The sequence below is a fragment of the Astyanax mexicanus genome, chromosome 9 (genome assembly GCF_023375975.1).
Source record: "Astyanax mexicanus isolate ESR-SI-001 chromosome 9, AstMex3_surface, whole genome shotgun sequence".
Taxonomy (NCBI): Eukaryota; Metazoa; Chordata; class Actinopteri; order Characiformes; family Acestrorhamphidae; genus Astyanax; species Astyanax mexicanus.
In genome coordinates, this window is record NC_064416.1 from 14,160,552 (window position 1) to 14,187,590 (window position 27,039).

General features: G+C 38.9%; 1 protein-coding gene across 17 annotated transcripts in view; it reads left to right on the forward strand.

Annotated features, from left to right (window-relative positions):
• Positions 1-4,519: 4,519 nt before the first annotated feature.
• Positions 4,520-27,039, forward strand: part of c2cd5 (C2 calcium dependent domain containing 5) — a 36,875-nt gene continuing 14,355 nt past the window's right edge. For 5 of the 17 annotated variants that reach the window (XM_049483294.1, XM_049483295.1, XM_049483299.1 and 2 more), the window contains exons 1-13: positions 4,520-4,819; positions 7,469-7,576; positions 7,763-7,849; positions 7,938-8,109; positions 8,278-8,373; positions 8,538-8,693; positions 14,168-14,378; positions 15,818-15,991; positions 17,643-17,797; positions 18,402-18,575; positions 19,862-19,950; positions 22,535-22,643; positions 25,415-25,468. In XM_049483294.1, the coding sequence (XP_049339251.1) occupies positions 7,487-7,576; positions 7,763-7,849; positions 7,938-8,109; positions 8,278-8,373; positions 8,538-8,693; positions 14,168-14,378; positions 15,818-15,991; positions 17,643-17,797; positions 18,402-18,575; positions 19,862-19,950; positions 22,535-22,643; positions 25,415-25,468 (1,567 nt within the window). In that variant the 5' untranslated portion in view covers positions 4,520-4,819; positions 7,469-7,486. The remainder of the gene's footprint in view (positions 4,820-7,468; positions 7,577-7,762; positions 7,850-7,937; positions 8,110-8,277; positions 8,374-8,537; positions 8,694-14,167; positions 14,379-15,817; positions 15,992-17,642; positions 17,798-18,401; positions 18,576-19,861; positions 19,951-22,534; positions 22,644-25,414; positions 25,469-27,039) is intronic. The other 12 variants (XM_007244057.4, XM_007244059.4, XM_022679525.2 and 9 more) reach the window with 8 other exon arrangements.

Here is a 27,039-nt window from a genome sequence, read left to right on the forward strand (position 1 = left end):
CCAAATTCCAAACTCTAAATCCCAAAAGTAGTGGATGGAGCTCCATCATTCCAGAGATCCCAGCTCCACTGCTTCACAGCTCAATACTGGGAGGCTTTATACCACATGTGTCAAACACAAGGCCCGCGGGCCAGATGTGGCCCGCCACGTCCTTTTATGTGGCCCGCGAGACCTTGTAAGATCTTAGTGTCTATAATAAATAGGTCAGGAGCGTTCTTTGACCAAAAACTACATTTCCCACAATGCTTGTCGATTGTATTACCCGCAAAGTTACGGCTTACTGCCACTACACGGCAGTGTAGTCATTGATGTGGAAACCCTGCCGGAGGGAAGGCGTAACTTCGCGGATGGAATTGAGACATACAAATGTTTATCCCATAATGTCCAGAAAAAGAGAAGTTGATGCAGACGGACGGCTGTGCTTCAAGGCGAAAGACCGGTATGCCTTTTGTGTTACGAAGAGTGTTACTGACCAAAATAAACGCTTTTTAGGAGAGATATAAGTTATGTGTAAATATTTATAAGACAATACCTGACAAAATCTGTTTTAATGACATTAATAAGCATCACTGTGACAGCGCTAGTCGCAGTTTCACCTCAGCAAAGGACGAGGACGTGAATCACTTATCTAACCAGCCTTTACTGATTTCTGCCCCCAATAACCCTTTCAATAACCTCCAATAAACTCCGTAGTTATAAAAAAATATGAGGTTAGCAGCGCGCTAACTGACCTGTTTTTAATGTAATCCGAGCAGTGATTCCGTGACGGCTGTTCTAAACTGCTGCTGTTAGCTGCTTGGGCTGAAAGATGAACTGTAGAGAGCTGTATTATCCGGTTAGTGGGGTTAAAAATCTTTATTTCATACACAGAAGAACTTAAACATTTTAAAAACGCTCCAGACTGGCTCAGCTGAGCTCTGTAGCCCGTGGCTGGCCTGTAGCTCTGACTTAGTAAAGACTGCGGGCTTGTGCTGCTGCAGCTCCGACTAGTGGTTGGGTGAGGAACTGCTAATGTTCTTCACAGCTCACAATTTTTGATTTTATATTTATTAAGCCTTATTTCAGTATCAAACGTTTTGATCAAAGTTAATATAACTTGTACTTGATGTAATTTCTATTCACTTGAATAGTTTGGTTCTTGATTGATGGAGTTTTTGGATTTCATAACATGACAAATTAAAAGGATTTATGTTAATAGAGCAACAAGCAAACATTTTTTCCATGCAACTGTAATATTTGATTGAATAAATAATATATTGAGAGTTATTTAACATTAAGGAGTAATTACATTCATTTTATATTACATTTGGTTACATTTTATTACATTTATAAGTTACATCTGGCCCTCAGAGGACAGCCAATATGCCAATGTGGCCCTCGGCCAAAATTAGTTTGACACCCCTGCTTTATACCTTTCTGGCCCATGCCTTGGTGCATGCATGGTGCAGACAGGTTGATGTTAAACTACCCTAGAAAATGCTCTTCTATTGGCAATAATTCTCTACCTGTGTATGTGCATTTAAACAATTGATATAACTTAAAGTAAGTAGATTAACAATGTTAGGGCATTTATATTGGTCTGTTCTTTATGAAATGCAGGTACAATGTTCAAAACTGGCAAATTTGCTGTATATCAAATACTAAAAAACAGCAATAATAGAGAAAAATGGTTTTAGCATGACAGCAATGGTATATAATAAATACGCTAGATGTCATCTAGACTAATATAGTTTGCCCACAAAAGCTGTATAAGCTATTTATTCAGTAACCTTTCCATAGTCAGTGGAGAGGCATGCCAGTTCCCCAGACTATGCGGCATTGTGCCACTGTGACTGTCCATCACTGATACGCTGACAGAGCGGAGGGACACCCTGCCAAATCCTTTAGACTGTAATGCTGATCTCTCTCAGGCCTCTCTGAGTGATTCTGACAGTATTAGCACATTTCCACCTATACCTCAACAATGTGAATATTCCTGTGGGTATAAAACACACATTTACACCACACAAGGGCACACGGTGGCACAATGCAGAATGTGTGTCAGACTTTATCAGGTGCGAGCTTTATATAACATGAGATCAGCTTATGTAAGAAATAGAAATAGGTGGAAGTCAGAACAGGACAGGTGTGTGTGTGTTTGTCTGTGTGGTTGTGTGTGTTTGCTTGGGTAGTGGGCTGGTGTGAAGGATACCTGAAAATAGATCAAGCAACTGTGTGTGTGTAATAATAGTAGTGCAGTTGTAGGGCTTGTCCCCTGGTTAAAATTCAAAAGGATTAGTCTTTAAAGCTCTGACTTTCCGTGTGTGCGGCCTGTGAGCTGTCTATTAGTGTGAATGTATTAGGTGTTAAAACTAGCCCAATGAGAATTTAGATGTTCGGCATTTCAACCCGGGATCAAACAATCATCCCCAGCTCACTACAGCTAATTCTCGTCTCAGGCTCAACATAAGCCTGTTGTGACAGCAGTGTCTCTGTCCTCATTCTTCTATTTGGTGGCTGCTGCTACCTTTCTTAGAAGTTTCCTTGTGTTGCCATGTTGGTATTTTTGAGAATAGTCCACCAAGGCACATGTGCATGAAGAGTGCATCCTAATAAAATAGTACAGGTGGGAATCACAAGACGATATTATCACAGTGCATTGCCCATGATAGCAGTAATATCACGATACTGTGGTTCTGTGATACTGAAAATATATTGCAATATATTACAATTGTCTACGATACTTCAAGGCCTTTGTGTTACTGAAGAGGATAAAATACTCATAAATAAGCACCAGGAATTATGATTTTATTGGTGTCAGTTTCACAGAATTTACCAATATTCTTCATAACAGGTTTACCCTATTTATTTGATTAGCACCACCATGTAAAGTAATGAAGCAACAACTTTAGTAAATCAAATTGGTGGCATAGGGGGTGTATATGTTTAAATAAAAATATTGATATTTGACAACACATTGATACAATGAGTGAGTTTAATTGTGGTTGGATGAGTATACATATATATTTTTGACATTCTATTGGTTTATAAGATCCATCACCACTGCATTGCATCTGTATACAGCCTAAAATAAAGATTATCCAAAGCAGGCTCCGAGTGGTCCAGCAGACTAAAACGCTGCTTCTATGATCATGAGATCATCGGATAGAATCCTGTTTATGTAGCTTGCCTACCGGAGCCCTAAGAGAACAATTGGCCTTGCTCTCACTGGGTGGGTAGATGGCACTCTCTCCCTACATCACTCTAAAGAGTAATGTCGCTGAGCACAAGGCGTTTGTGAGCTGATGTATTGGAACCGAGTCGTTGTGCTTTCCTCCGAGCACATTGGATACTCGGCAATGATAGTCTTCACCCTCCTGGTGTTGGGGCATCACTAGTGATAGGGAGAGTCCTAATGAGTGGGCTGAATAATTGGCTGTTTAAATTAGGTAGAAAATGGGATAAAAATTATAAAAAAGATAATCCATAACAGAGACTCATGAAAACTTGAGCTAAATGTCCCTACTAAGCTTATAACTAAGGTTCATTCAAATATTTGCATTGTATTTACATATAATGCATTCATTTTTAGTGGGCACATATGCAGCTGAAACAGGGAGCCTAGTGCATCATAAATGCCTAATTCTTTAACATTTACATTTTAGTTTAACATTATAGTTATTATGGCTTTTAGAAAATTATGTTTATTAATGTTACATCCATATAATATTCGTCTAATGCCCACAAATAAACATAAATGAGATGCTCACTGAATTTATTCTTAGTTTGGCATCAATATTCAGATGTGGGTCTATGCTCCTATGGGTTATTCATAAAATACTTATACTTATCATTAATTTTTTTAGAATTAAATACATCAGTACAGTATTTCAGTTTAGTGATAAGGGGTTAAGTATGGAAGTCCATTTTCACTGCTTAAAAAAAGGTCATAATTATGAGATAAGTCATATTAATGATGTAGTAAGTCATAATTATGAGATACTATGTCATAATTATGAGATATTAAGTGAAATACCAAGTATCCCATAATAATAATCTCATAATTACTACTTAGTATCTCATATATCATAATTATGACTTAGAATTTCATATATCATAATTATAACTTCCTATCTCTTAATTATGAATTACTATCTCATAAGTTTTACTTAGTATCTCACATATCATAATTATGACAGTATATCATAATTTATCATTATAATTTACTTATAATAATAATAATAACAATAATAATAATAATAATAATAATAATAATAATAATAATAATAATAATAATAATAATAATAATTTACTTATTATCTCATATATAATAATTAGGACTTACTCTCTCATAATTATAACTTAGTATATTTTATATCATAATTATGACTAAGTATTTCGTAATTATGACTTAATATCTCATATATTATGATTATGACTTACTATCTCATAGTTATGACTATCTATCTTACAATAATGACTTCTTTTGACGAATGGGGGATTTTGTAAAACTGCAGGATGAGATTCCCTCGCAATCTGGCAACCCTCCGTAGACCCGCCTACCTGTCGCCGTTGGCAAGTAACGCCACTGCGGGTGTTTATCTCCGGTTAGCTATCTTTAATCGCAAACTTCAGGATTTATAGCGGATTTTCCAGCGTACAGACATGTTTTTTTAAGTAGTAGCGGAGGCTGTGCAGCTCTGTTCCAGGCTTTTGGGTCAAGAATTCTGTTTTAATTCGTGTTATGGGCTCGAAAGGCACGCTAGGCCGATGGACCGACTGTAACGTCAAATTGAAAACGCTGCGCTGTTCTGCAGCTTTTCTGAAGCGCCAGGATCCGGTGAGTAGCGTTAGCTAGCGTTAGCTTCCTAACGCTGAATAAGCGCCGGGTAGATAGCTGATATTAGAGCAGCACAGTCAGTCAGACAGTAGTAGTTAATATTTGTAGGTTAGCTGAGTTGCTAACAAGCTTGCTGGCTAGCTGACTAGCTCGCTAGCTGTGTAGTCTGTGTGGCGCAAGGTGCAGCCTACTGCGCAGCCGTAGTAAGTGTGTAAGCCGCCATATTGGAGGAGTCAACCATGCGCCCCAAGTGCATTAATTAGTACTGAGGAAGGTGTTTAATACACCTATAATAAACTCTACCAATTTGTACCCGATTTTCACACGGGTTGGTTTGTTACAAACAGCAGAGATATAGTAATGACACAGAACGCTGTCAAACTTTACAAATACGTTGAAATACTTTGTATTATGCTCTTTAACAGAGACAGACGTGGTATAGCATTAATGCCATACATAATTATATTACACACATACTGTGTATATAAGAACTATTATGCTCTTGTACATACATTGTAAATACACATATAATGTATGTACATATAAATATAAAATTAATTAATTCATACATGTTTACATCTTTGTTAAAGAGCATAATACAAATTATGTTTGCATCAGGGTTCGTACAGTAGTACAACATGTAAAGGTCATGTAATGTGAAAATAACAATTTCCAGGCCTGGATAGGTTTTGGAAAAATAAAAATACATGGACATTTGCCAATTAGTAATATAGCCCTTCACATTGGAGCTCGTTGGATCTGACAAACATTGTATTCTTATTATTAAAGATAGTCTCAACATTGTTTAAAGAAATGTTTTTTTGTCATTAGAGTTTTAGTTTTAAATTGTGGTTTTATTTTCCATGTCTGCACTGATGTTTTAAAAATCGTATAGTCATGACAATTTGCCTTGAAGACATGGAAAAGTCATGAAAACGTCATGGCCATTTATTTGCTTACAAACTTTATGAAACCTGTAGCATGAAAGCATGTGTTAGTAATGTGTGACAGCGTCCTGTATCATTACTACATCTCTGCCGTTTGTAACAAACCAAAACGTGTGAAAATCAGGTACAAATTGGTAGAGTTGTGATTATTATAGGTTTATTAAACACCTTCCTAAGTACTAATAAATGCACTGGGCTACATGGTTGACTCCTCCAATATGGCGGCCGGTCGATGTGGCGTCTATGTACATGTCTATGGTGTAGATAGTAGTCCAGTGGATTTGGTGCACCACCCCTGGTTCCAGACTCAGTGAAGCCTTGGGTTTAGCTGCTTTTATGGTTAATATGTTGCTAGGCTAACTAACTAGCCGAACATTTTATGCACTCGTGAAAGCTAGATAGCGATTAGGTTAGCTAAGCTATCTAAATAATAGACTTTTCTAGCTAGTTAGCATGCTGACCTAGCTTGCTAGCTAGCTACCTTAACCACCTGCCTAGTATAAGCAGGGCTGGGTGACGGTTAGCTAACTAACTAGCTAGGTTAGCTTAGCCTATAAGAGCCCAGACCCATTTCTAAATATTGATCAGAAATTAAGAATTTAATCAGATAGTTAAGTTCAGTGAACAGCTCATTTAGCTCTGTTTTTTCTTAGCATGGCCAAATGACTGTAGCTAAATATTTTAAGGCTAAAACATTTCATATCTTAACATTTTGTTCCAGAAATCAGGTCAATACTTGTCAAACCTTTAGTTAAAGCATTTAAAAAAGCTAATGTTATCTCCTTCACTAACTCAGCATACCTATATTCTGTAAATAAGGTCAGATGAATGAACACACATTCACACACTGTGCTCTGATGTTATCAGGATATTCAATATGCTAGTGCATCCCAAAAAAATAGAATATTATTGAAAACTTACTTTATTTCAGTAATTCAGTTTAAAATGTGGAACTCCTATATTATATTGATGTATTACACACAGAGTGATCTGTTTTAAGCTTTTATTTCTTTTATTGTTGATGATTATGGCTTACAGCCAATGGAATTTTAAAAATCAGTGTCTCAGAAAATTTGAATATTATGAGATCTATTGGCATTTTTGGCAGTGTGGGCAGTGTGACAAGTCCTGCTGGAAAATGAAATCTATATCTCCATAAAAGTTGACAGCAGAAGGAAACATGAAGTGCTATAATATTTTCTGGGAAAACACTTCCCTGACTTTGGACTTGAAATAACACAGTGGACCAACACCAGCAGATGACATGGCTCTCCAAAATATCACTGACCTTTATGATGGTTTGAGCTAAAGGAGGTGTATGAAACTGACATTTCAGCTGAACCCTCTATATTGGAATTTGTTTACATGTAATATCTTTGTAGTAAATCGTTTGTAACACAGTATGTGCATATTGTGGATATGGTCCTGAGTTGTGTTTAGGTATTAGAGGGGAGATTCATGTGCTTGAAGTTCTAGCCAGTACACAGCCCTATTAAACAGAAATTACCGAAATGGTAGTTTAAGTTGTCCTGCATTTATGCAGGATTTCCCTTTCTGCCCAATCTGTCAAATGCAGCTGTAGCTGTCATGTGCTCCTTGACTGTCTGCAGCACTCGTGTTTTCTTGTAGCTGTTATAAAAGTTTACTGGTACGCTACAGCTTAAGCGTTCTGATGTTAATGTTCATGTATTTGTGAATTTAGGTCTGGTCAAGGTAAACAATGCCGGGGAAACTGAAGGCCAAAATAGTGGCGGGCAGACATCTGCCCGTCATGGACCGTGCAAGTGACCTCACTGATGCCTTTGTGGAGGTAAGTCCAGACCCTGCCTTATATCATATTCACATATTCACCAATTACACATGTACAGCTTTACATACAGCTCCAGTCCCACCTCTCAGTCACACGTTTACAGAATTACATGCATGTTCAGTCACACATTTACAGCTTTATGTACAGGCAGCTTCTGTGACACTGATTGTGCTGTATGTCTTTTAGGTGAAGTTTGGAAACACAACTTTTAAAACTGACGTCTATCCTAAGTCCCTGAATCCTCAGTGGAATTCAGAGTGGTTCAAGTTTGAGGTAAGTCTTTTTTTTTACTTAAACATGTTTTTCTTTAGATAATTTAAACTACGTTTAAATAGCTTACCCCACTTTCCACTTTCTGTAGGTGGATGATGAGGATTTGCAGGACGAGCCATTGCAGATAACTGTTCTGGATCATGACACATACAGCGCTAATGATGCCATAGGGAAGGTTTACATTGACATTGACCCACTACTTTCCAGTGAAGCTGCTACAGTCATCTCTGGCTGGTTTCCCATCTACGACACCATTCATGGTGGGTATCTGCAGGTCTTTTTATTAATGTTTTGATCTGTATAAATATGTATAAATGATAACGAGCGAAGGAGCGATGTGTTCACGTGTTGAAAGTTTGCACCACACCCACAATACACACACACTGTGTTAGGAACGATTTATTACATTGTTTCTGTCTTGTATTTAGGTATTAGAGGAGAGATCAATGTGCTTGTCAAGGTGGACCTCTTCAATGACCTGAACCGATTCAGACAGTCTTCCTGCGGAGTCAAATTCTTCTGTAGTAAGCCTCCAGACTGCATTTCCTTACTCCTACTCCTTAAATTTCCTTCTAATTTGAATTTAACAACATTTTCTCTGGTTTGTTTATGGTTCTGTGATGCTGTCTGTTGTAGTTCATGTTTTTAAATTCTTCTTTCCCCTTTTCTTCCCGTCTCTGCATGCCAGCTACGTCAATTCCGCGATGTTACCGTGCTGTCATGGTTCATGGCTTTGTGGAGGAACTAGTGGTCAATGAGGATCCGGAGTACCAGTGGATTGACCGCATCCGAACCCCACGAGCTTCCAATGAAGCCCGGCAGAGACTCATCTCTCTTATGTCTGGTACAAAAGCTCACAAGTATTTGCTTTTTATTTTTAGTTTGATGATAAGAGGCATAATTAATTAATTCAGCTTACCTTAGCATGGTATGTTAATTAATTGATACAAGTTTACAGTTTACAGCAGGGGTTTGCAAACATTTAGATTCAGACCTCTACCTGTGTTTACTTTCATTCAGTGTAATATTCTTTTATATATTAATACACCATTTACCATGACTTCTGCATTGTGATGGTTCAGTATCAAATCAAATCAAATCAAATTTATTTGTATAGCGCTTTGAACAAATGGTGTTGGCACAAAGCAGCTTTACAGAAACATGATTACAGGACAAAGAATCAGGCAAAACATTAAACACAGAATATACATAATACAGAACCCCCAGTGAGCGCGGAGGCAAGGAAAAACTCCCTCAGAGCTGCAGGAGGAGGAAGAAACCTTGGGAGGACCAAGAGTCACATTAAAGGGGGGACCATCCTGACACTGGTCAAATGGCTTTTAAATTAATTTTAAAAAGTCTTTCATACATCCACATAGGTTTTATATATTCAGGCGTATAGCAGCTCCACTAATGGCTTATAGAGTAAGATGGATGATGAGCAGCTGATCTGTGGTGGTGGATGGAGAAGAGCTGACTTCAGAAACTTCCAGTCTGGCCAGACAGAGGACATGAGAGCCTGAGGGTCCAACATCCCTCGGTATCGGGTCAGACAGGTGGGCAGTCAGTAACTCGGAGGAAGGCAGAGAGATGGAATTAGTTTTGACTGGATTTATGTAAAACAGAGAATATAAAACATTATCAGAGTGTGGCAAATGACTCCGGCAGATCTAAATAAAACAGCCTAACTAAAGGCAGAGAGCCAGAAGGTAACATAGACATGAAGGCTCCCTGAAACACTGGCATCCACCCACTCCACCGTCCACAAACCTGAGTGACCGTGGGCAGTGGGAGAACAGCAGCACCAGCATCTCAGTTTACCACGATTTCCTCTGTCCATGAACCCCTGAATCTGCAGCCTTATCTAAAGGGAAAAACATTAATTACCAAAAGCTAAACTAAACAAGTAAGTTTTCAGTCTAGACTTAAAGATTGAGACTGTGTCTGAGTCCCGAACATATTCGGGGAGATTATTCCAGAGTTGAGGCGCTTTATAAGAGAAAGCTCTTCCTCCTGCAGAGCTCCTCTGAATCTTAGGAACTACTAATAAACCAGCACCCTGAGATCTAAGTAATCGCGGTGGTTCATAACAGGAGATGAGGTCTTGTAAATACTCAGGAGCTAGCCCGTGTAGGGCTTTATACGTTAACAGGAGAATTTTATAGTCTATGCGGAATTTGACTGGAAGCCAGTGCAGTGCTGATAGTACTGGACTAATATGGTCAAATTTTCTCGTTTTAGTAAGGACCCTGGCTGCAGCATTTTGAACTAGCTGAAGTTTATTTAAGTTACTGCCGGAACATCCAGACAGTAGCGCATTACAATAATCTAGCCTTGAGGTAATAAAGGCATGTACTAATTTTTCTGCGTCATGCAGTGATAGGGCATTTCTTAGCTTGGCAATATTACGGAGGTGTAGAAAAGCTGTTCTAGTAACATTTAGATATGTGTTTATCGAATGCTAGATCTGAATCTATGATAACTCCAAGGTTTTTAGCTGCTGAACCAGGTGTGGCTGAGAAGTCAGCCAGATTTAGCATTAAGTCTGATCATTTATTTCTAGCAGCTTTGGGGTTTAATAGGAGAACTTCTGTTTTATCACTATTTAATAGGAGGAAGTTGTGCGACATCCATGATTTTACATCTTCTACACAATCCTCGATTTTCTTTAATCTCACTCTGTCATCAGGTTTGGCTGATATGAAGAGCTGCGTGTCATCCGCATAACAATGAAAATTCACATCATGTTTTCTAATAACTTTGCCCAGTGAGAGCGTATATAATGTAAATAATAACGGTCCTAATATAGAGCCTTGTGGAATTCCATATCTTACCTTGGTATAACTGGAAGACATATCATTTATCCTCACAAACTGATAGCGATCGGTTAAGTACGATTTAAACCATGCTAAGGCAGTTCCGGTTACACCGACCATGTTCTCTAGTCTTTCTAAAAGGATAGTATGATCTATTGTATCAAAGGCTGCGCTCAGATCGAGAAGTACGAGTAGGGAAACACAGCCTTGGTCGGCAGCTGTAAGTAGATCGTTTGTTATTCTAACTAAAGCTGTCTCAGTGCTATGATCCTAAATCCAGATTGAAATTTTTCATAGATCTGGTTTCTTTGCAGGTAAGAGCAAAGTTGTTGGGCTACAGTTTTTTCTAAAATCTTAGAAATAAACGGTAAGTTTGAAATAGGTCTATAGTTAGACAGTACACTAGGATCAAGATTTGGTTTCTTGATCAGAGGTTTAATTACAGCTGTTTTAAAGGCTTTGGGTACATGGCCCAGGGTGAGCGATGAGTTTACTATCATTAACAGAGGTTTAATTATATCTGGCAGTACCTGTTTTAGTAATTTTGTGGGAACAGCATCAACTGTGCAGGTTGTGCTGTTTGAAGAGGAGATAATTTTCTCTAGTTCTAGCTGTGGAAGTGGGTTAAAGACTTCCAACCTAACTTCAGTAACAGGGTTTTGTTCTAGATCAGCCAGACCAGATGACAGAGAGGATGTAATATTTATCTGTTTAATTTTATCCCGAATGTTTTCAATTTTACTATTGAAGAAGTCCATAAAATCGTTGCTGGTGTGAATGGCTGGAATCTGAGGTTCAGTACCTGCCTGGTTTTTAGTTAATTTGGAAATAACACTAAAGAGAACTCTAGGATTATTTTTATTTATCTCGATCTGTGAGGCCAGATATGCTGAGCGGGCTTTATTTAGTTCTTTTCTATATTTAACAAGACTGTCTTTCCACGCAGAGTGAAACACTTCCAGTTTAGTTGATCGATATTTACGCTCTAAATTTCGTACTAACTGCTTTAAGGTACGAGTTTGATCATTGTACCACGGTGCGAGCTTTTTCTGTCTCTCTATTTTGTGTTTAAGGGGTGCTACAACATCTAAGGTAGAGCGAAAGGTATTTTCTAAACCTTCGGTTAGTTTGTCTAGTTCTACTGGGTCTATAGGAGAATATATTAGAGTTGATAAGTCTGGAAGCTTACCTGTAAATTGTTGGGCTGTAAAAGGCGTAATTGAACGTTTTACAGAGTAGCTAGGGGATGTACATATATTATGACTGAGATGTAATTTAAATGAAATAAGGTAATGATCTGAAATTGCGGAGGTTTGTTAATCTATGATAACTCCAAGGTTTTTAGCTGCTGAACCAGGTGTGGCTGAGAAGTCAGCCAGATTTAGCATTAAGTCTGAACATTTATTTCTAGCAGCTTTGGGGCCTAATAGGAGAACTTCTGTTTTATCACTATTTAATAGGAGGAATTAAATAGTCGATGTGAATGCCTTTTTTAATGGATCATCCAATTTTTCGAAATGAATGTTGAAGTCTCCAACTATAATCACTTTATCATTACTTACTGCTAAGTCTGTGACAAAATCACTAAATTCTTTTAAAAATTCTAAATAGGGCCCTGGTGGTCTGTAGATGTTAATTAAAGAAAATGCATTCTTTTTTGTAACTGGATTAATTATACTGGTGTAAAGAAGCTCAAAAGAAGTAAAATTATCATAGTGTTTCTGATTGCTAACTAAGGTACTTTGGAAAAATATGCAGACCCCACCTCCTCTACCGGACAATCTCGGATTGTGTATATAATTATAGCCTGTAGGGGTGGCTTCATTTAATGCTACATATTCATTTGGCCTAATCCAGGTTTCTGTCAGACACAGAACATCGAATTTCTGATTAGTTATCATTTCATTCACTAGAACTGCTTTTGAATTTAGAGATCTAATATTAAGTAAACCAATCTTTAGGCTTGAAATGTTAGTACTACAGTCTGGATATGATTGTTTAATATAAGTTAAGTTATTTAGATTTACTGTTTTAGTTTTTTGATGTTTTTGTTTGACTCGGGGGACAGACACAGTCTGAATACATTGGTATCTAGGTAACGTCTCTTTGCAGCTCGCAGACGGTCGGTTAAGCCTCTCTGTCTGCGGCCTGGTCCCGGCTCTGGATTGTCAGCAGCTTCTAATACTACTCTGCCGACTAGCTAAAAGACTATGAGCTATGCTGCATGAAAGTAAGGCAGTGGTGGACACCATCCCTACCTAAAAGACCAGGCTTAGTAGACAGGTGTAGCCAGTTATCTATAAAGCCCACATGATTTTCTGCACACCACTTGGACATCCAGCGGTTCAGCGAAGAAAGCCTGCTGTAAGCTTCATCACCACGCCTCATTGGGATGGGGCCAGAGCAGATTACCTCCTCGGACAGCGTCTGGGCCTGTTTAATCACCTCTTTAATATTAGCCTTAGTTACTTCAGACTGCCGCAGACGAATATCATTGGCCCCTACATGAATTACTACCCTCGAATATCTCCTATTCCCTAACCTGAGGTTGCCACTAATGTCCTGTGCTCTGGCTCCCGGTAAACAAGTAACTGTTGCCGCTGGTGCCCCTAAAGGAGTAGCTAATTTCACGTGTCGGACGATAGAGTCTCCTATCACCAGAGTACCTTTAACAGGCTCCTCAGTTGGTGCTTCACTGAGCGTGGCAAACCTGTTTGACACGTGAACTGGGGGAGCGTGGTGTTCAGGTGGGCTGGCTGTGGCCTTTGCGGTAGCATTAGCCTTAGACTTTCGACTATGCCGCCGAGACGTTACCCATTCGCCCCGCTGTGAGGGCTCTAAGGCCGGAGTCGAGGGGGTACTAACTCTCCCTGAGACACCCGGGGCTGCTAACAGTGAATCCTGCAGTCTATCCCTTATTAAACCCCAGACGTGCAGCTCTAACTTATTCACCTTATCCACCAAGGTGCTAACTATCTCACACTTAGTACAAATACCACTATTGTTACCAGTATCGGTGGATAAGGGATCTAAGCTATACATGCCACACTCTAAACAGGTGTAAACCTGAGCAGAAGCCATGGAGAAAAAAAGCACTCACCTTGTTTCAGTTGAAATTAGAAACTTACACAAACAAACTGCAGCAGCAAACAGCTAATCCAGCAAACCTGAGGAAAAATCTATAAAAGTAGACTGAGAGTGGATTAATAGGTGTGTAGAGCAAAGAGGAAGCAGACTAAAAGTGGATTAGTAAGTGTGAAGAGAGTAAAAGAGAAGAAAACAGAGAAAAGTGTAGAAGCTGAAGATTAAAGCAAGCTTTCAGCAGCAGAGCAGCACAGCAGCAGAGCAGCACAGCAGCAGAGCAGCACAGCAGCAGACCAGCACAGCAGCAGACCAGAGTAGTAGAGAATGCACATGCCATAGCACTCTTAATGATTGTATGCTTTTAAGTATAGACCATGTATTTCCCAACAGTAGTCATGTTGTTTGCTTCTCTTTGTAGGTGAACTCCAGAGAAAGATTGGTCTGAAGGTTCTGGAAATGGGTGGAAACGCAGTGGTGGGCTACCTCCAGTGTTTTGACCTGGAGGGGGAATCCGGCCTTGTTGTTCGTGCCATCGGCACCGCCTGCACACTTGACAAAATCAGCAACACATACGCACCTGCATCAGCCATTAACCCATGTAACTCGTCTCCATCCAAAGATACAAAAGAGTGAGTGATTATGTTCAACATTTGAGAGAAAGCACTCATATATAGGACATGTCATGAATAGATGTTTAAAAGACATTGAGTTAGATGGTTCTGTATAAACTCTTCCTCTTCAATCATATATTGACTGACAAAACCTAAAGACATGCAGTGTCTGTATTATTTTATCAGTAGATTTTTATTAGTTAAGGCAAAACACAACAGGTTTATTTTTTATCTTTCATATAATTCATAGCGTGAGTCATGTAAAGTTTATAGCCTAAAACCTGTAGTGTCTTTCCCTCTGCAAGGATACATCTAAAATGTTAGCTGACCGTCAATGCACTCACACTGTATTGTTTTGTCTGTGTGAGAGGGTTTGTTTGTTTTCTGAGTATGTTCTGCTGTAATACATTCTCAACACACAAACACTCCACACCTCCGACCCTGTCTTTCCCCCTGCATGCTCTTTCTTGCCCTTCTTTCTTGTCTTTCTCTCTCCTTCTGTCCCTTTATCCCTCTGTAAGCAACTCCTGCACGCTGCTTACTTCCCTCACGTCCCGCATGTTTGCATTAGTGAGCTGTGATGAAGCGTTGCAGTCGTGGCGAGCCGGGGGCATTTTTGCACTGGTCCTATGTCTGCAGGCGGTTTTGCGCAGCATATGTGACTGTGTGAGTGTCTGTTTTATTGTGATGTCTTGTGTTTTATTGGTCTGTGTTTGTCCAGTGGTTAGAGAATATGTTGTGTTTTTTGTTTGCAAGTTTACGTGTTTTGCATCTCGTCTTTGTGTGTCTTGCTTGTATCGTTGGGTTTTGCGTTGTGTGTGTGCTCCATATGTTTGTGGATGTCCATGCATCTTTACTGTGTGTATGTTTGTATGTATGTGTGAGTTCTTAATGGATATATGGTTACTTAAAAAAATTAGCACAGCCAATAAAAACCTAAACATATGGACGTTTGATCCTTATTTTAACAATATTGAGAGATAGATGTATTTATATCCAAGCACACAAAAATTGAACTTTTTTTTTTTATTATACCATAATTGTTACCAGTAAAATGCGAACCTAACTAAAAGTCAAAGATTTAATAGGACGGGGAACTGTCTTATGAATTATATAGTACAGATTATTAGTTTTGTGTGTTTAGTTATATTCCTTCCATCTTTCAATAGTTATGTTTTATTAGCTAAAGGTTGGATTTGGATTGTGGTCATTTTTAACATGGCTATGTTCATGTATGTTTGTTTGCTTTGCATATATAAGTGTGTGACATCTGAAAAGCATGCATGTGAATTTGTATGTCTTTGCTTGTCCGTGTGTATGTGTGCTCTGTGTGAACACACACGTCAATGCACATGTACGTCTGTACGTGCCTTTGTATGTGTCTTGAGTGTATGTTTGTGTGTGTGCGCGCGATGTGACGATGAAACACTTGGATGTGTGTGCGTGTGTTTGTGTAGCTCTCCGCAGGCTGTTCCTTCCGCTCTTGGATGTCGCTCCACTCACAGCAGTCCGGTTCACAGTGCAAGCAGCCGCCTTTCTCAGGGCTTCTCCGTTTCTGTGCCAACCCTGCTGTTCGCCGGTATGAAACACAGACACAGGAGCTCAGAGGGCCCCAGAGCCAGGCAGTGTAGGCAGGTACCCCCACGACCCCATGACCCACCCCTACGATCCCGTCACGATCCTGCAAAAGACCTCCCACCACCACTCCTCCCACTTCATTCGAAGAGATGGCTGTGACATCACCAGACCCGCCCTTCAGCTGCCAAAGCAAACTATTCTGCAGCTAAGGCTCCTCCCCACAATATGCTTGCGATCAAATCGGTGGGGTGTGGTCAGCTGCCACTCACCAGTGTAGCCAGTCAGCTGAAGCCAAGCTTGCACGTGCGTTTTTTGGGCTGTTAATTGGGATGGTTTTGGGGGTGCGGGGTTGGGCTAGGTTACGTTTTAAGTTAGCATTTTTTGTGGTACTGTTATCAGAGGGTTGTGCTTTGGTTAGCTGAGCGTTGTGCTTTGGTTAGCTGAAACAAATGCTTTTCCATCTCATCGCTTTGTGTTGTCTGTTGTTTTTTGGTATGGTTTTTAATTTGTCCACTCTTGTGTTGGAGTCACGTTGTTTCGTTTGTTTGATTTGTTTGGTTCCTTTCGCCTGCCCGCTCTCTCCTGTTGTCATCCTCACGGCCTTCCTCTTCAGCAGCAAGCAGCCAACACACTCTTTCTGCTCTCTCCTCAAACCTTTTCTCTCCTTCATATTTCTGTCTCTCTCCTCACTTTTCCACACATACACTACTGGTCAAAAATTTGAGAACACCCCCAATACTAACGCATCGCATGGACGATAGGGAATATAGACTTCTAACACCACTAACCAGTTTCCTCTCTTAAGAGTACATCTTTCAGCTTATACAGTGAGTAACTATTATCACAGCTAACAAATATTGCTGCCCACACAAAGCAGCAAATGGTGCAGACCACATTTAACTACAAATTAACTACAAATGAATATCAGCAGCAGTTGTAAAGGAGTTGTTAGCACTGGATTAAGCAGTCCTAATTTGTTAATTTGTTTTTCCACTCTGAGCTCCACAGTGCAGTTCTGCATAAAAATTCACAGACCTTTACAGCTGGTGCTTGGAGTTCCACAGTATTATTTCTGTGGTTGATTTACATTTTGTATTGAGAGGCATTACAGAAGCCCTGCATGACAATGCATTATCAATTTTGTCTGGAAATGTTTAAAGTAGCATCTAGCCCTGCCTTCACTTTGCTGATTAGCTGGTTAAGCTTAAAGGCTATTAGCAATTGCCCCAGAAACACTGAATAGCCCATCTCTGATTTTCAGTAGTCCCAGCCTGCTTTTCTTATTTTACCATTTTGGCAATCACTTTCTTACTGCCACTCCACATGCACTAAACTAAAAAGATGTTGGGTCATATGGAACGACAATTATGCAAGCTGTTGTCTCTGAGAAACTTGTCTTCTAATGCTGTTGTGGATGCTGTTGAATTTGTCAGATCTATTTGTTCTCTCCTCTCTCTTTCTTCCTTTTTTCTCTCCTTCTTGTCACAGTAATTTGTAAGAGTTTTGTAATTTGAATTTGGCATTTCATTTATTACATTTCAAAATTCAGGAGCAAAAAGGTAATTCTGTGAAAAATATGGGGTGTTTTTAAAAAGGTTGACTAGTAGTGTACACACACATACAAATACTAACACACACAAGCGCCCTTCCTGTGTATAGACATGGTGGGTGTGCGACTGAGTGTGTTCCTCCTTGCTCTGACAGGGCGGGTTTTGGGGAGGAGGCCCCTGGTGTCCCGTTGTCCTCCGGACCCCCCACCCCGCTGAGAGCTCAAACCTTCTCCTCCTTCTCCCCTTCCAAGTCCTACAGCCGCCAGTCCTCTTCCTCTGACACGGAGCTCAGCCTCACCCCCAAAACTGGTAAGACCATCACTCCACACTCCCGCTCCAACTCCCGCTCTCTAAGACTGGTCAATCAGACCAGTGCCTACATCTTCAGTCCTAAAATTGATCAAGGCATTTACCAACACCAAACACTGGCTGTTCAGCAAGTGGGAGAGCGGGAGGTACCGCTTTATTCCCTTCATTTGTTTGAGTTTGTTTTTGTGTTTATTATTCTGTCACGTTTCATTTAGTTATCATGTTTGTCCATTTTCTTCTTTTTATTTGATACTACTGTACTGTAGTAATCAAGATTGATTAAGAACTGTTTTAATATAGGCTATAGGTTTTTTTGATCCAGATATTTTGGCACAACCCCAGCAAAGCAAGAAGAACATTCCTCATATTTAATGCCTCCATAGCCTTCCTCTTCACTGTTGTCTCTTTTGCTGTCTGTCTTTTTTCCCTTGTACTCTATCTTGCTTTGTTTCATAATTCATTTCTGCTTCTGTATTGCCTCATACTCATGTGATCTCTCCATTCCTCATTCTCTTTTTTTCCATACTCCTTTCCTCTTCTGTCTGCTGTCCACTATTCTCTGCCTCTTCTTCTTTTCTCTTCTCTTCTCTTCATTTCCCCTCAGCGAGGATTTGTCTGTCTCCCAGTTCTCCTACCCTTCAGTCTAAATCTTCACCCATTCCCACTACTAAGGCCCTCAGGAGTACAACTCCTCCCCCTCTCCATGTGAGCCAGTCAGACACAGCCATGCTGCGAAAGAGCGTGTCCTTCAGTGAGGACCTGTTACTGGCTGCCTCTGGTAGGACACACCCACTCATTAATCCCCGAACTGACTGCACGCAGTATGGCTACCTCAAATTGAGCCCTAAAAGGAAATCTCATTCCTTGTTGGGGATTGAACTAACTAAAGGTTTTGGACAGAAAACCTGGCTTGGTCATTTATTTGGTCATCTGTGTAGAATGAAGCAGTTTTGCTGTGTGGAACTAAAGCATTTGTTTTAATTAACAAAAGTCCACTCGCATGCGTTTTGTGGTGTATTAGATTCAAAACCCTCGCAAGCTGGAAAGGAGTAGACTAAGACTTTAATGATAGACATAGTCAGATGATCTGCAAATGTCTGGACCTTTGAGATGTGTTTAAGTTGCTGTTTTAGTCCATTAATCTGCATTCTGTGTTAATGCAATGGGAGATTAGATTGAGGTCTGTGGACTGGGTGTTGATGATGATTATGGTTAGAATACGGGTTGTCCAATACCCTCTTGTTTGCTCATATTCTCTATCATCTGTATCATTCCTGTTTTCCTTTTTCCAATCTTCCTTATTTCTATCAGAATCATACCATATAAGCATATAAAACACCAAGTAACCAGATGAAACAATTTCCAGGGTGGTCAGCAGAAAAGCTTTGAAATATGGCTTTATGATATGAACACAAATGTTGGATGTTGGATACACAGTTTTAGACCTTTTACCCCTCCTTGTTTCTTAGTCCAGCACTGACCCTGAGGTGTTAAAAAACACCAGCAACATTGCTGTGTCAAATTTATTTGTACCAGCACAACACACACTGCTAACACACCTCCACCATGCCACCAGTGTCTTTGCCAATGACCCACCATGTAAATAATAGGGGGGGTCCTTTATATTTGAGGAATTAATGTCAGGTTAAAAGAATGATATGAATATGCATAGAAACAGATACAAAACTACAGCCTGTAATTATAGAACCACAGTGTGCTTCTACATGGTAATTAGAGCTCAATAAAATGGACAATGGGTGGTAGAAGCAAGGAGGTGGTCATAATGCTGATTAATGCATTTCTTTTACAAAAACAAATTACCAGCAGAGGTGTATCTGGATATATATTCTCTCTGTCAAGCAAAAACCTTTCAGAGTCATTTTGAATCATTTGTATCGGTTCATTAAGCATTAAATAATTTTGACACAATGTAAAGATCAAATGTGGATAAAAAAGGATATGCAAGGTTTTTTCAGGACAGTGATGAAATCGTTTTGCACGAAGGGTTGATATCTTGAAGTGTCTTTTCTGTTTTCCGGATCTCTCTCTGCTCTTCTTTCACAGGTATGGGCAGTGGGGGCAGTGCAGGGAAGGAGGCAGGACCTCTTAAAGCACTTTTAAGGCAACAGACCCAGTCAGCTTTGGAGCAGAGGGTATGCCAAACACACACACACACAGACAATATACAGGTGCTGGTCAACGAATTAGAATAATTTGAAATAGTGCAATCATGAAATTCTTTGAATGCATTTTTTGTGCAGAAAGCAAATCAGGTGTTCACCGCAACTGTCCTACTCGTTAGACTAATCACAGAACTCGTTACCGCGGAGACTTCAGGCAGTCATACAAGCCAAGGGGGCAGCCACAAAATACTGAGAAAGTGATGATTGTAATTATAATAAAAATTATTCTAATTCAATGAAACGGCTTCTCCATTATTCTAATTCAATAAAACAACAGTGTCACAGTTAAATGGCCTAAATGGGCCTTTTGGAAAGCTCAGCTGAGTAAATTTTTTCCAGGTAACGAGTTCTGTGATTAGTCTAACGAGTAGGACAGGTGCGGTGAACACCTGATTTGCTTTCTGCACAAAAAATGCATTCAAAGAATTTCATGATTGCACTATTTCAAATTATTCTAATTCGTTGACCAGCACCTGTACTAGTGCATCTAAAAAAAAAAAAAAACATTATTTCAGCAATCCATTTCAAAATGTAAAACTCATATATACATGTATTACACACAGAGTGATCTATTTTTAGTGTTTATTTCTTTTATTATTCATGATTGTGAATGTAGAATTAGAATATTATGTAAGACCAGTTGGTACTTTTGGCAGTGTGGGCAGAGTGCCAGGTCCTGCTGGAAAATTAAATTTGTACCTCCATAAAAGTTGTCAGCAAAGGGAAGTGCTGTAAGATTTTCGGGAAAACACTGCACTGACATTGGACATGATATAACACAGTGGATCATCACCAGCAGATGACATGTCTCTCCAATCCATCACTGATCATCAGTAAATTTTGCATTTTATTTGTAAATTAAGGGACCTGGAGAGTCTGGAGGATAATATAAATAAATTCTTAAAATAGATCACTCTGTGTGTAATATATCTATATAATATGAGTTTTGCATCTTAAACTGAATTACTGAAATGTAAAAGTAACTTTTCAGTGGTATTATTAATATTTTTTTTAGATGCATCTTTACTTAATATAATAACATGAATAATAATAAGAGCAGAAATAAGTTTACTTTTTCTAGCCATGGTGGTTTCATTCTGACATTTTTCCTGTTGGACTTCAGGGAGTGTCGTCATCTTCTGAGACATTTATTAGGATGGGGGTATGTCTAGACAGAGCATGTTTGGGGTTTAAAGGAAATAAACCTCCTTCAATTCCAGTACTCTAAATCCTCTCTCCTTGCAATGCTCCTTTGACAAGTTTATTTTCATCAAATACCATTTCTTAAAAAATATCACTCAATGACCTGCATGACCATCACTTTTGTTATGTTGTGTTGCCCATCCCAGAGGAGCCAGTGGCTGAGAAGCTGCTTAGTTTGAGTAATTCAGCTGACGCCACCGTTTATCCTCTGTTATAAATGTGTCCTGTTCATCTATGTTTTCCCAGGATCTACTCATTGTCTTTAATACAGAGATATATGAGACCCTTTGTAAACAGGGTATAGCATGAGTTTAAATGTGAGGTTTTGAATGTTTGTGTATAATGGACCTGGAACCTGTATGTATGATATGATCTAAATGACTGATATGAAGCTGGTAACAGTTAAGAGCACTCTCATGTAGTACTTCCGCACCTATTCACATCTCTTAAATATGTATTGAATTGGAGTATTTGTACTGTACAGTATACATTATAAAAAAGTGCATGTACTACTGAGTGATTGCTCTTAAAATGAATGCAGTGCTTGTTATTAGTACTGGGACAGTATAGACCAGAAACGTTTTATGCTCAGTGCATTCAAATTAAAGCTTTTTATAAAAGTAAATGAAATTTACAGAATATGTATTTGCTCTAAAACACTGTTTTGTTGCTTTCCAATAAAAAAAAAAATCCAAAAGAGCAACTTTAAAAGAGGGAGATTAAACCTTCTTCAATGTGAAAAGAGTTTATTTCAGGTAATTTTGAGACTTTCTATTGATCCATTCATCGAGAAACAATGTAAAGGGCAGTTTGTGTGTTTAAATTATGCGATAAACTAAAAATTTACAGAAATGGAGATCATGGTTTTTCATTGGAAAGTGACGTTATGCAAAGCAAACCACATTGAAAACACATTGTTATTATCATATGAAGAGTTAATTCAGAAAAAAACAGATGCAGGTGGGTTCAAAGGATGGCACTTATCTGTTTTTATTCATGTAAAATGACTTTTACATCTACACAACCTTGATCCTAAATCCTTATAACAGAATTTTCTTCAATTTGATCCATGTAAATTCAACGTTTTAGGTCAGATTCAGTGTTTGGGATTTTGCATCCAGCACAACCATTAATCTCTTGTTGTGTCCCAGTACAGATACAACATACTGTAGTTACCAAATAGCTTCTTCCTGTGTGTTGTATTTATAGAATGATAATTCTATTTTGGCATGTCTTCTCATAGTGTGCAATGTTTTTCGGTTCCTTAGAGAAAATCACCTTTTCTAAACTTCAAAAGTGACCAATTTAAAACATGTATGATTTGTTTTTTTGTTCCTTTCTTTTGGTTTAGGAGTTTCCTTTCTTTACCCTGACCAGTTTCCCTGCTGGTTTTCTGCTGCATGTGGGTGGAGTGGTCAGCGCACGTTCAGTCAAGCTTCTAGATCGAATCCACAACCCTGGTAAGACACCTTATATTACATACACAAATCAGGCAAGTTCATGACACAACCTCCACCCATGACGGACTCCCTATTTACTGCAGTGTAGTACAAAAATTGCAGTGAACCAAAACTAAAGCTTTTGATGATGCGAGGCCACTCTAACCCTAATCACTCTAATCACAATACTGTACAGCTAAATGTAGATTAGTCTGATAGTTGGATGCAACACCTAATTAAAAGAGAAATTTAAATAATTCAGAGGCTATTGACCGTATGATTGGCACCTAATTAGATTGCAGTCATGTGGTGCTTCTTTAAATTGAATGTGCGACAAGAAACAGATGTTCAACTTTTTCAAATAAAGCAAAGTGAGCTCAGCCTTTGTGTCTTTGTACCATGAGTGAAGTCCTGGGAGAAGTGGTGCATTTTCTAAAGGGAAGTTTGGGGGTGCCCATAATTTTGACCATGGCATATTTGGTAATCTTACTTTAGATAGATAGTACAGTACTGATTACTGATTATAAAGCAGAAAATCACTTCTAAATCATTAAGCACTGAGCTTTTTAAGCTTTAGGGCTGGAGGTGAAATGTGGAATCTGTTCTGCATCACATGGTCTATTGCTGCATGCCCTGACTGCCTGGCAACAAACATGACTACACCTGCCTTTTAGTTCTCATATGTTTGTAGGTTTATTTTTGTCTCTGTGTTACGTGTTGTGCATCTTTTCCTCTACTAATCCATACCCCATGTGTTGAGTCTACTGGAATGATGCAAGCTGTGAACATATTTATTTATGTTTTTTTTGTGTCTTTGTGTTGTTTTTTTAAATATATGGATCATTTCAAACACTCCTAACCACTCCACACTGACTGTCCTAACACCAGAATGTATGTCATGTGTTAGTGAAGCTTATCCATCATTTATTTTTCACCCTGATTTGTGTAGAAAATCACAAAGTATGTTTGCCATCTCCCACACCCTGCATAACGCTTTCACTGCTGATGCTTCTGTCTGACGTGCCTTTGTGTGTCAGCAGTTACTTACTCTGTATGAAATGGTGCTCAGCAATGATGCACATTCTGTACCTTGTTAACCTGGCTTTTTTTTTACCTGAATCTTCCCATTTCACCTGATGTGCCATTTTTAATGTAGCGAAATGCTTGCTGGAAAATATTCTGCCCTTTTTTGAGATCTTTTTCATTTAAATATAGTTTGCAGAGTTGAGGTGTAATCAACTGATTACCACATTTGAGCACAAATACAGGCTACTATTTGCATTTCATCACTGTTAAACAAAAACCTTGTGTCTCTGTTTTTGTAGTTTCTGCTTTTTGACATTATGTGAGCTGACTGTTGTTCTTTACATTGTGTCAAACAATCAGAACAACCGGACCAGTAGAAATCTGCCACTATGACTTGGAATTATATTTTTTTTACATTCATTTCCAATAAAAATTAAGAAGGTTTTTTTTTTCTTCTCCTGTGAAGTTGCTATTTTTTGCATGGCAGAGACCATATGTCATCAATTGGCACATAGTCACATGTTTAACCCTTTAATGTCCTGTTTTAGATTCCTCACTCCTATAACCGAGGATTATCGCAACCAGTAGTTACTGAACAGTTAGCTGTAAAAGTAATTAAGCTTGAGAGTATTTTAGGCATTAAATTTCACAACTCCTATGTAAGCCCAGATTTTAGATTCTCACTAATGTACGTGAATGCCTTTTTGCAACAGTAAATACACAGTATATGCACAATATAAATACAAAACAAAAATCAAATTAATATACTTTATACACTAGTGCATTGTTTAATTGTTTAACTCAAACAGAAAAGTTGGAACAGCATAAAAAAGTGCATGTATATCAACAGATGAAACCAAATTACCGTACTGCCCAAGCTTTATTGGGATTTGTATGCATGCTATTAAGGCAAGTTATGAAATGCACAGATGTTACACATTTCAGTTCATGTATAGACAGATATAGGCATCAAGTCAGTGCTTTGGGCGTTGTGTTTTTAGCACCTTTATGTTTAAGAGTGTTATGACACATACCAGCCAGTTTAAGAAGAAGATGAGCAAACAAAACAATTAGATTTGGAGCACTTTCACTTCAGCTGCACTGAATGTAGGGTTAATGATAAATATTAGTTTAATTTTAGTGAGTCACAGTTTCAAGGGGAATTGACTGCAGAAATTCCTCTGAAAAGAAACACCTACATATCATAGTAAGTGTGAGTGTTTGAGTGTGTGTGTGTGTGTGTGAGAGAGATAGAGAGAGAGTGTGTGTGTCTGTGTAAGTATTAGCTGAATGTGAAGCATGGTTTGGTTGAAGGAGCTGCTTGTGTAATCTTTACTGTAGTTGTGCTGATATAGAGCCACTGACCTAGTGACATAGTGCTGCTGCATGCCTTTCTCTCTCTCTCTCTCTTTTAATCTCTTTCAATCTCTCTTTCAATCTCTTTCCCTCAGTCTCTTATCTATTTTTCTTCATCTCTTCCTCTTCTTGCTTTGCCTTTCACTTCCCCACACAGTATCTGATCTTTCTCAGTCAGTCTTTCTTTCACACACTCACACTCTCATTCTCTCTCTCTCCCTCCCTCTCTCTTTTCTGACAATAACTCTCTTGTCTGTCTTTGCAGTTCCTGTGGAGTGGTGTTGTCCAGTGTTGTGCTCTTGTTTGTAGTTTATGTTTATTATTTTCTTTTATTCTTTTCCTCTTTTTTTTCTACTCTCTCTTTCTCTCCGCTCCTTTAACTGATCTACTAATGTGGCGTTTTGAATCAGCCTTGGGTAACACCAGATCATACAAACTGCTAGACTGGAATAGTTTCACCGCAGGTACTACCCTACCCCCAGTCCTGCATTTACACACACAGCCCTTGGCAGCTCAGTTTGAAGCTCGTATAGACACACATATATACACGTTTTCATACTGACATACTAATTTATTAATATCTTCTTTATGATACTTGCACCCCACCTCATGAAATACTTGGACATGAGTGATACTGTTTATCACTGTATTAACAAGTATTTTAATGGAATACTCCAGCATTTTCTAACTTAATCTGTAAGATATATTATGTTGTCAAGCTATTTTTGTGGTTTTTCGTACCGTACAGCCATAACCATAAAATATTATAAAACAGGTAAAGTTAATATAATTAGATATATTGGTTTAATTGCCACCTGTTAGTGAGTGGGATCTACATGTTAGACTGCAAATCAACAGTCATATCGTAATGTTGATATGTAGGGGAAACAAGAAAAAAAGACAGGCGATATAATCTGACACACTTTGACCAAACATTGAGGGCAAGATGACTGGGTCAGAACATCTTCAAAACATCAGGCAGGACTTTTTTTTTTTTTTTTTTTCAGTTTGCCATGGTTGGTACCTGCCAAAAATGCTTAATGCAAGGCCATGATCAATCAGAAAACTTTGTATGTTTGGTAAAAGAAGGACTACATTGGTAATATTACCACTGGAAAACTTACTGTATGAGTATAGAATTATACAGACAGTATAATATTGTATAATTTTGTCCATCAGTATATCATAAATATTACAGCTCCTTAACAGGGAGCCATGGTATAATCTGCATCTGGTAGATATGTTGTGGAAAATTTAAATATATTGGATTTTTCCTTTTGTTTCAAGCAGCAAAACATTTATTTGACATTACATCTGACAATACATGTCCTGCATTGTGAAAATTGCAAATGCACACACTGTGATGTCAATGCTGAAACAATGTATCGTACTCTCCAACTTTATTTAGTATAATTTTAGAAAATAGAGGCAGAAAGCAGAGAAAAAGGGCTGGAGTCATAGTTGGCCTATAGTTCCATATATTTCACTTTGTACAGATATAGCAGATAATGATTAGGTTTAGGAAAACTGAAGTATTCCTCTAATAGTAACACAGTTCTTCTACATTATTGTAAAGCAGACAAACACATCACATAACAATTCCGATACATGCAGTAATTCACACACTCTTGGTTTTGCTCAGTAGTGTGTTGCATGAGCTGCCATGCGCTGTGATTGGAGTGAGTGTGTGCGTGGATGAGGCGGCTGCAGCATGCTTCTGCTGGCTGTGTAGCTGTTCTCTGCTCTGGCTGGATGTTTCTGATCGGCTTTGGCTGTTCCTCACCGGACCCCCATACCCAGCATCCTTTTCCTCCGATCACATTATCACTTGACCAGATGCTCCAGAGAGGGTGCAGAGAGGTGGGCGTGCGTATCGCCCTGCTTTTCTTGCAGCGGGTTGTGACCAGGGTGATAACTGTGACCTCTCCCTGACCCTGTCTCTGGTTCCCATGACCCAGTCCTTCATGGTTACTGTTTTTGCTTTATGTAATGCAGTGGATGTGTGTTTACAGTTCTACAGTATGTTTGTGTACAC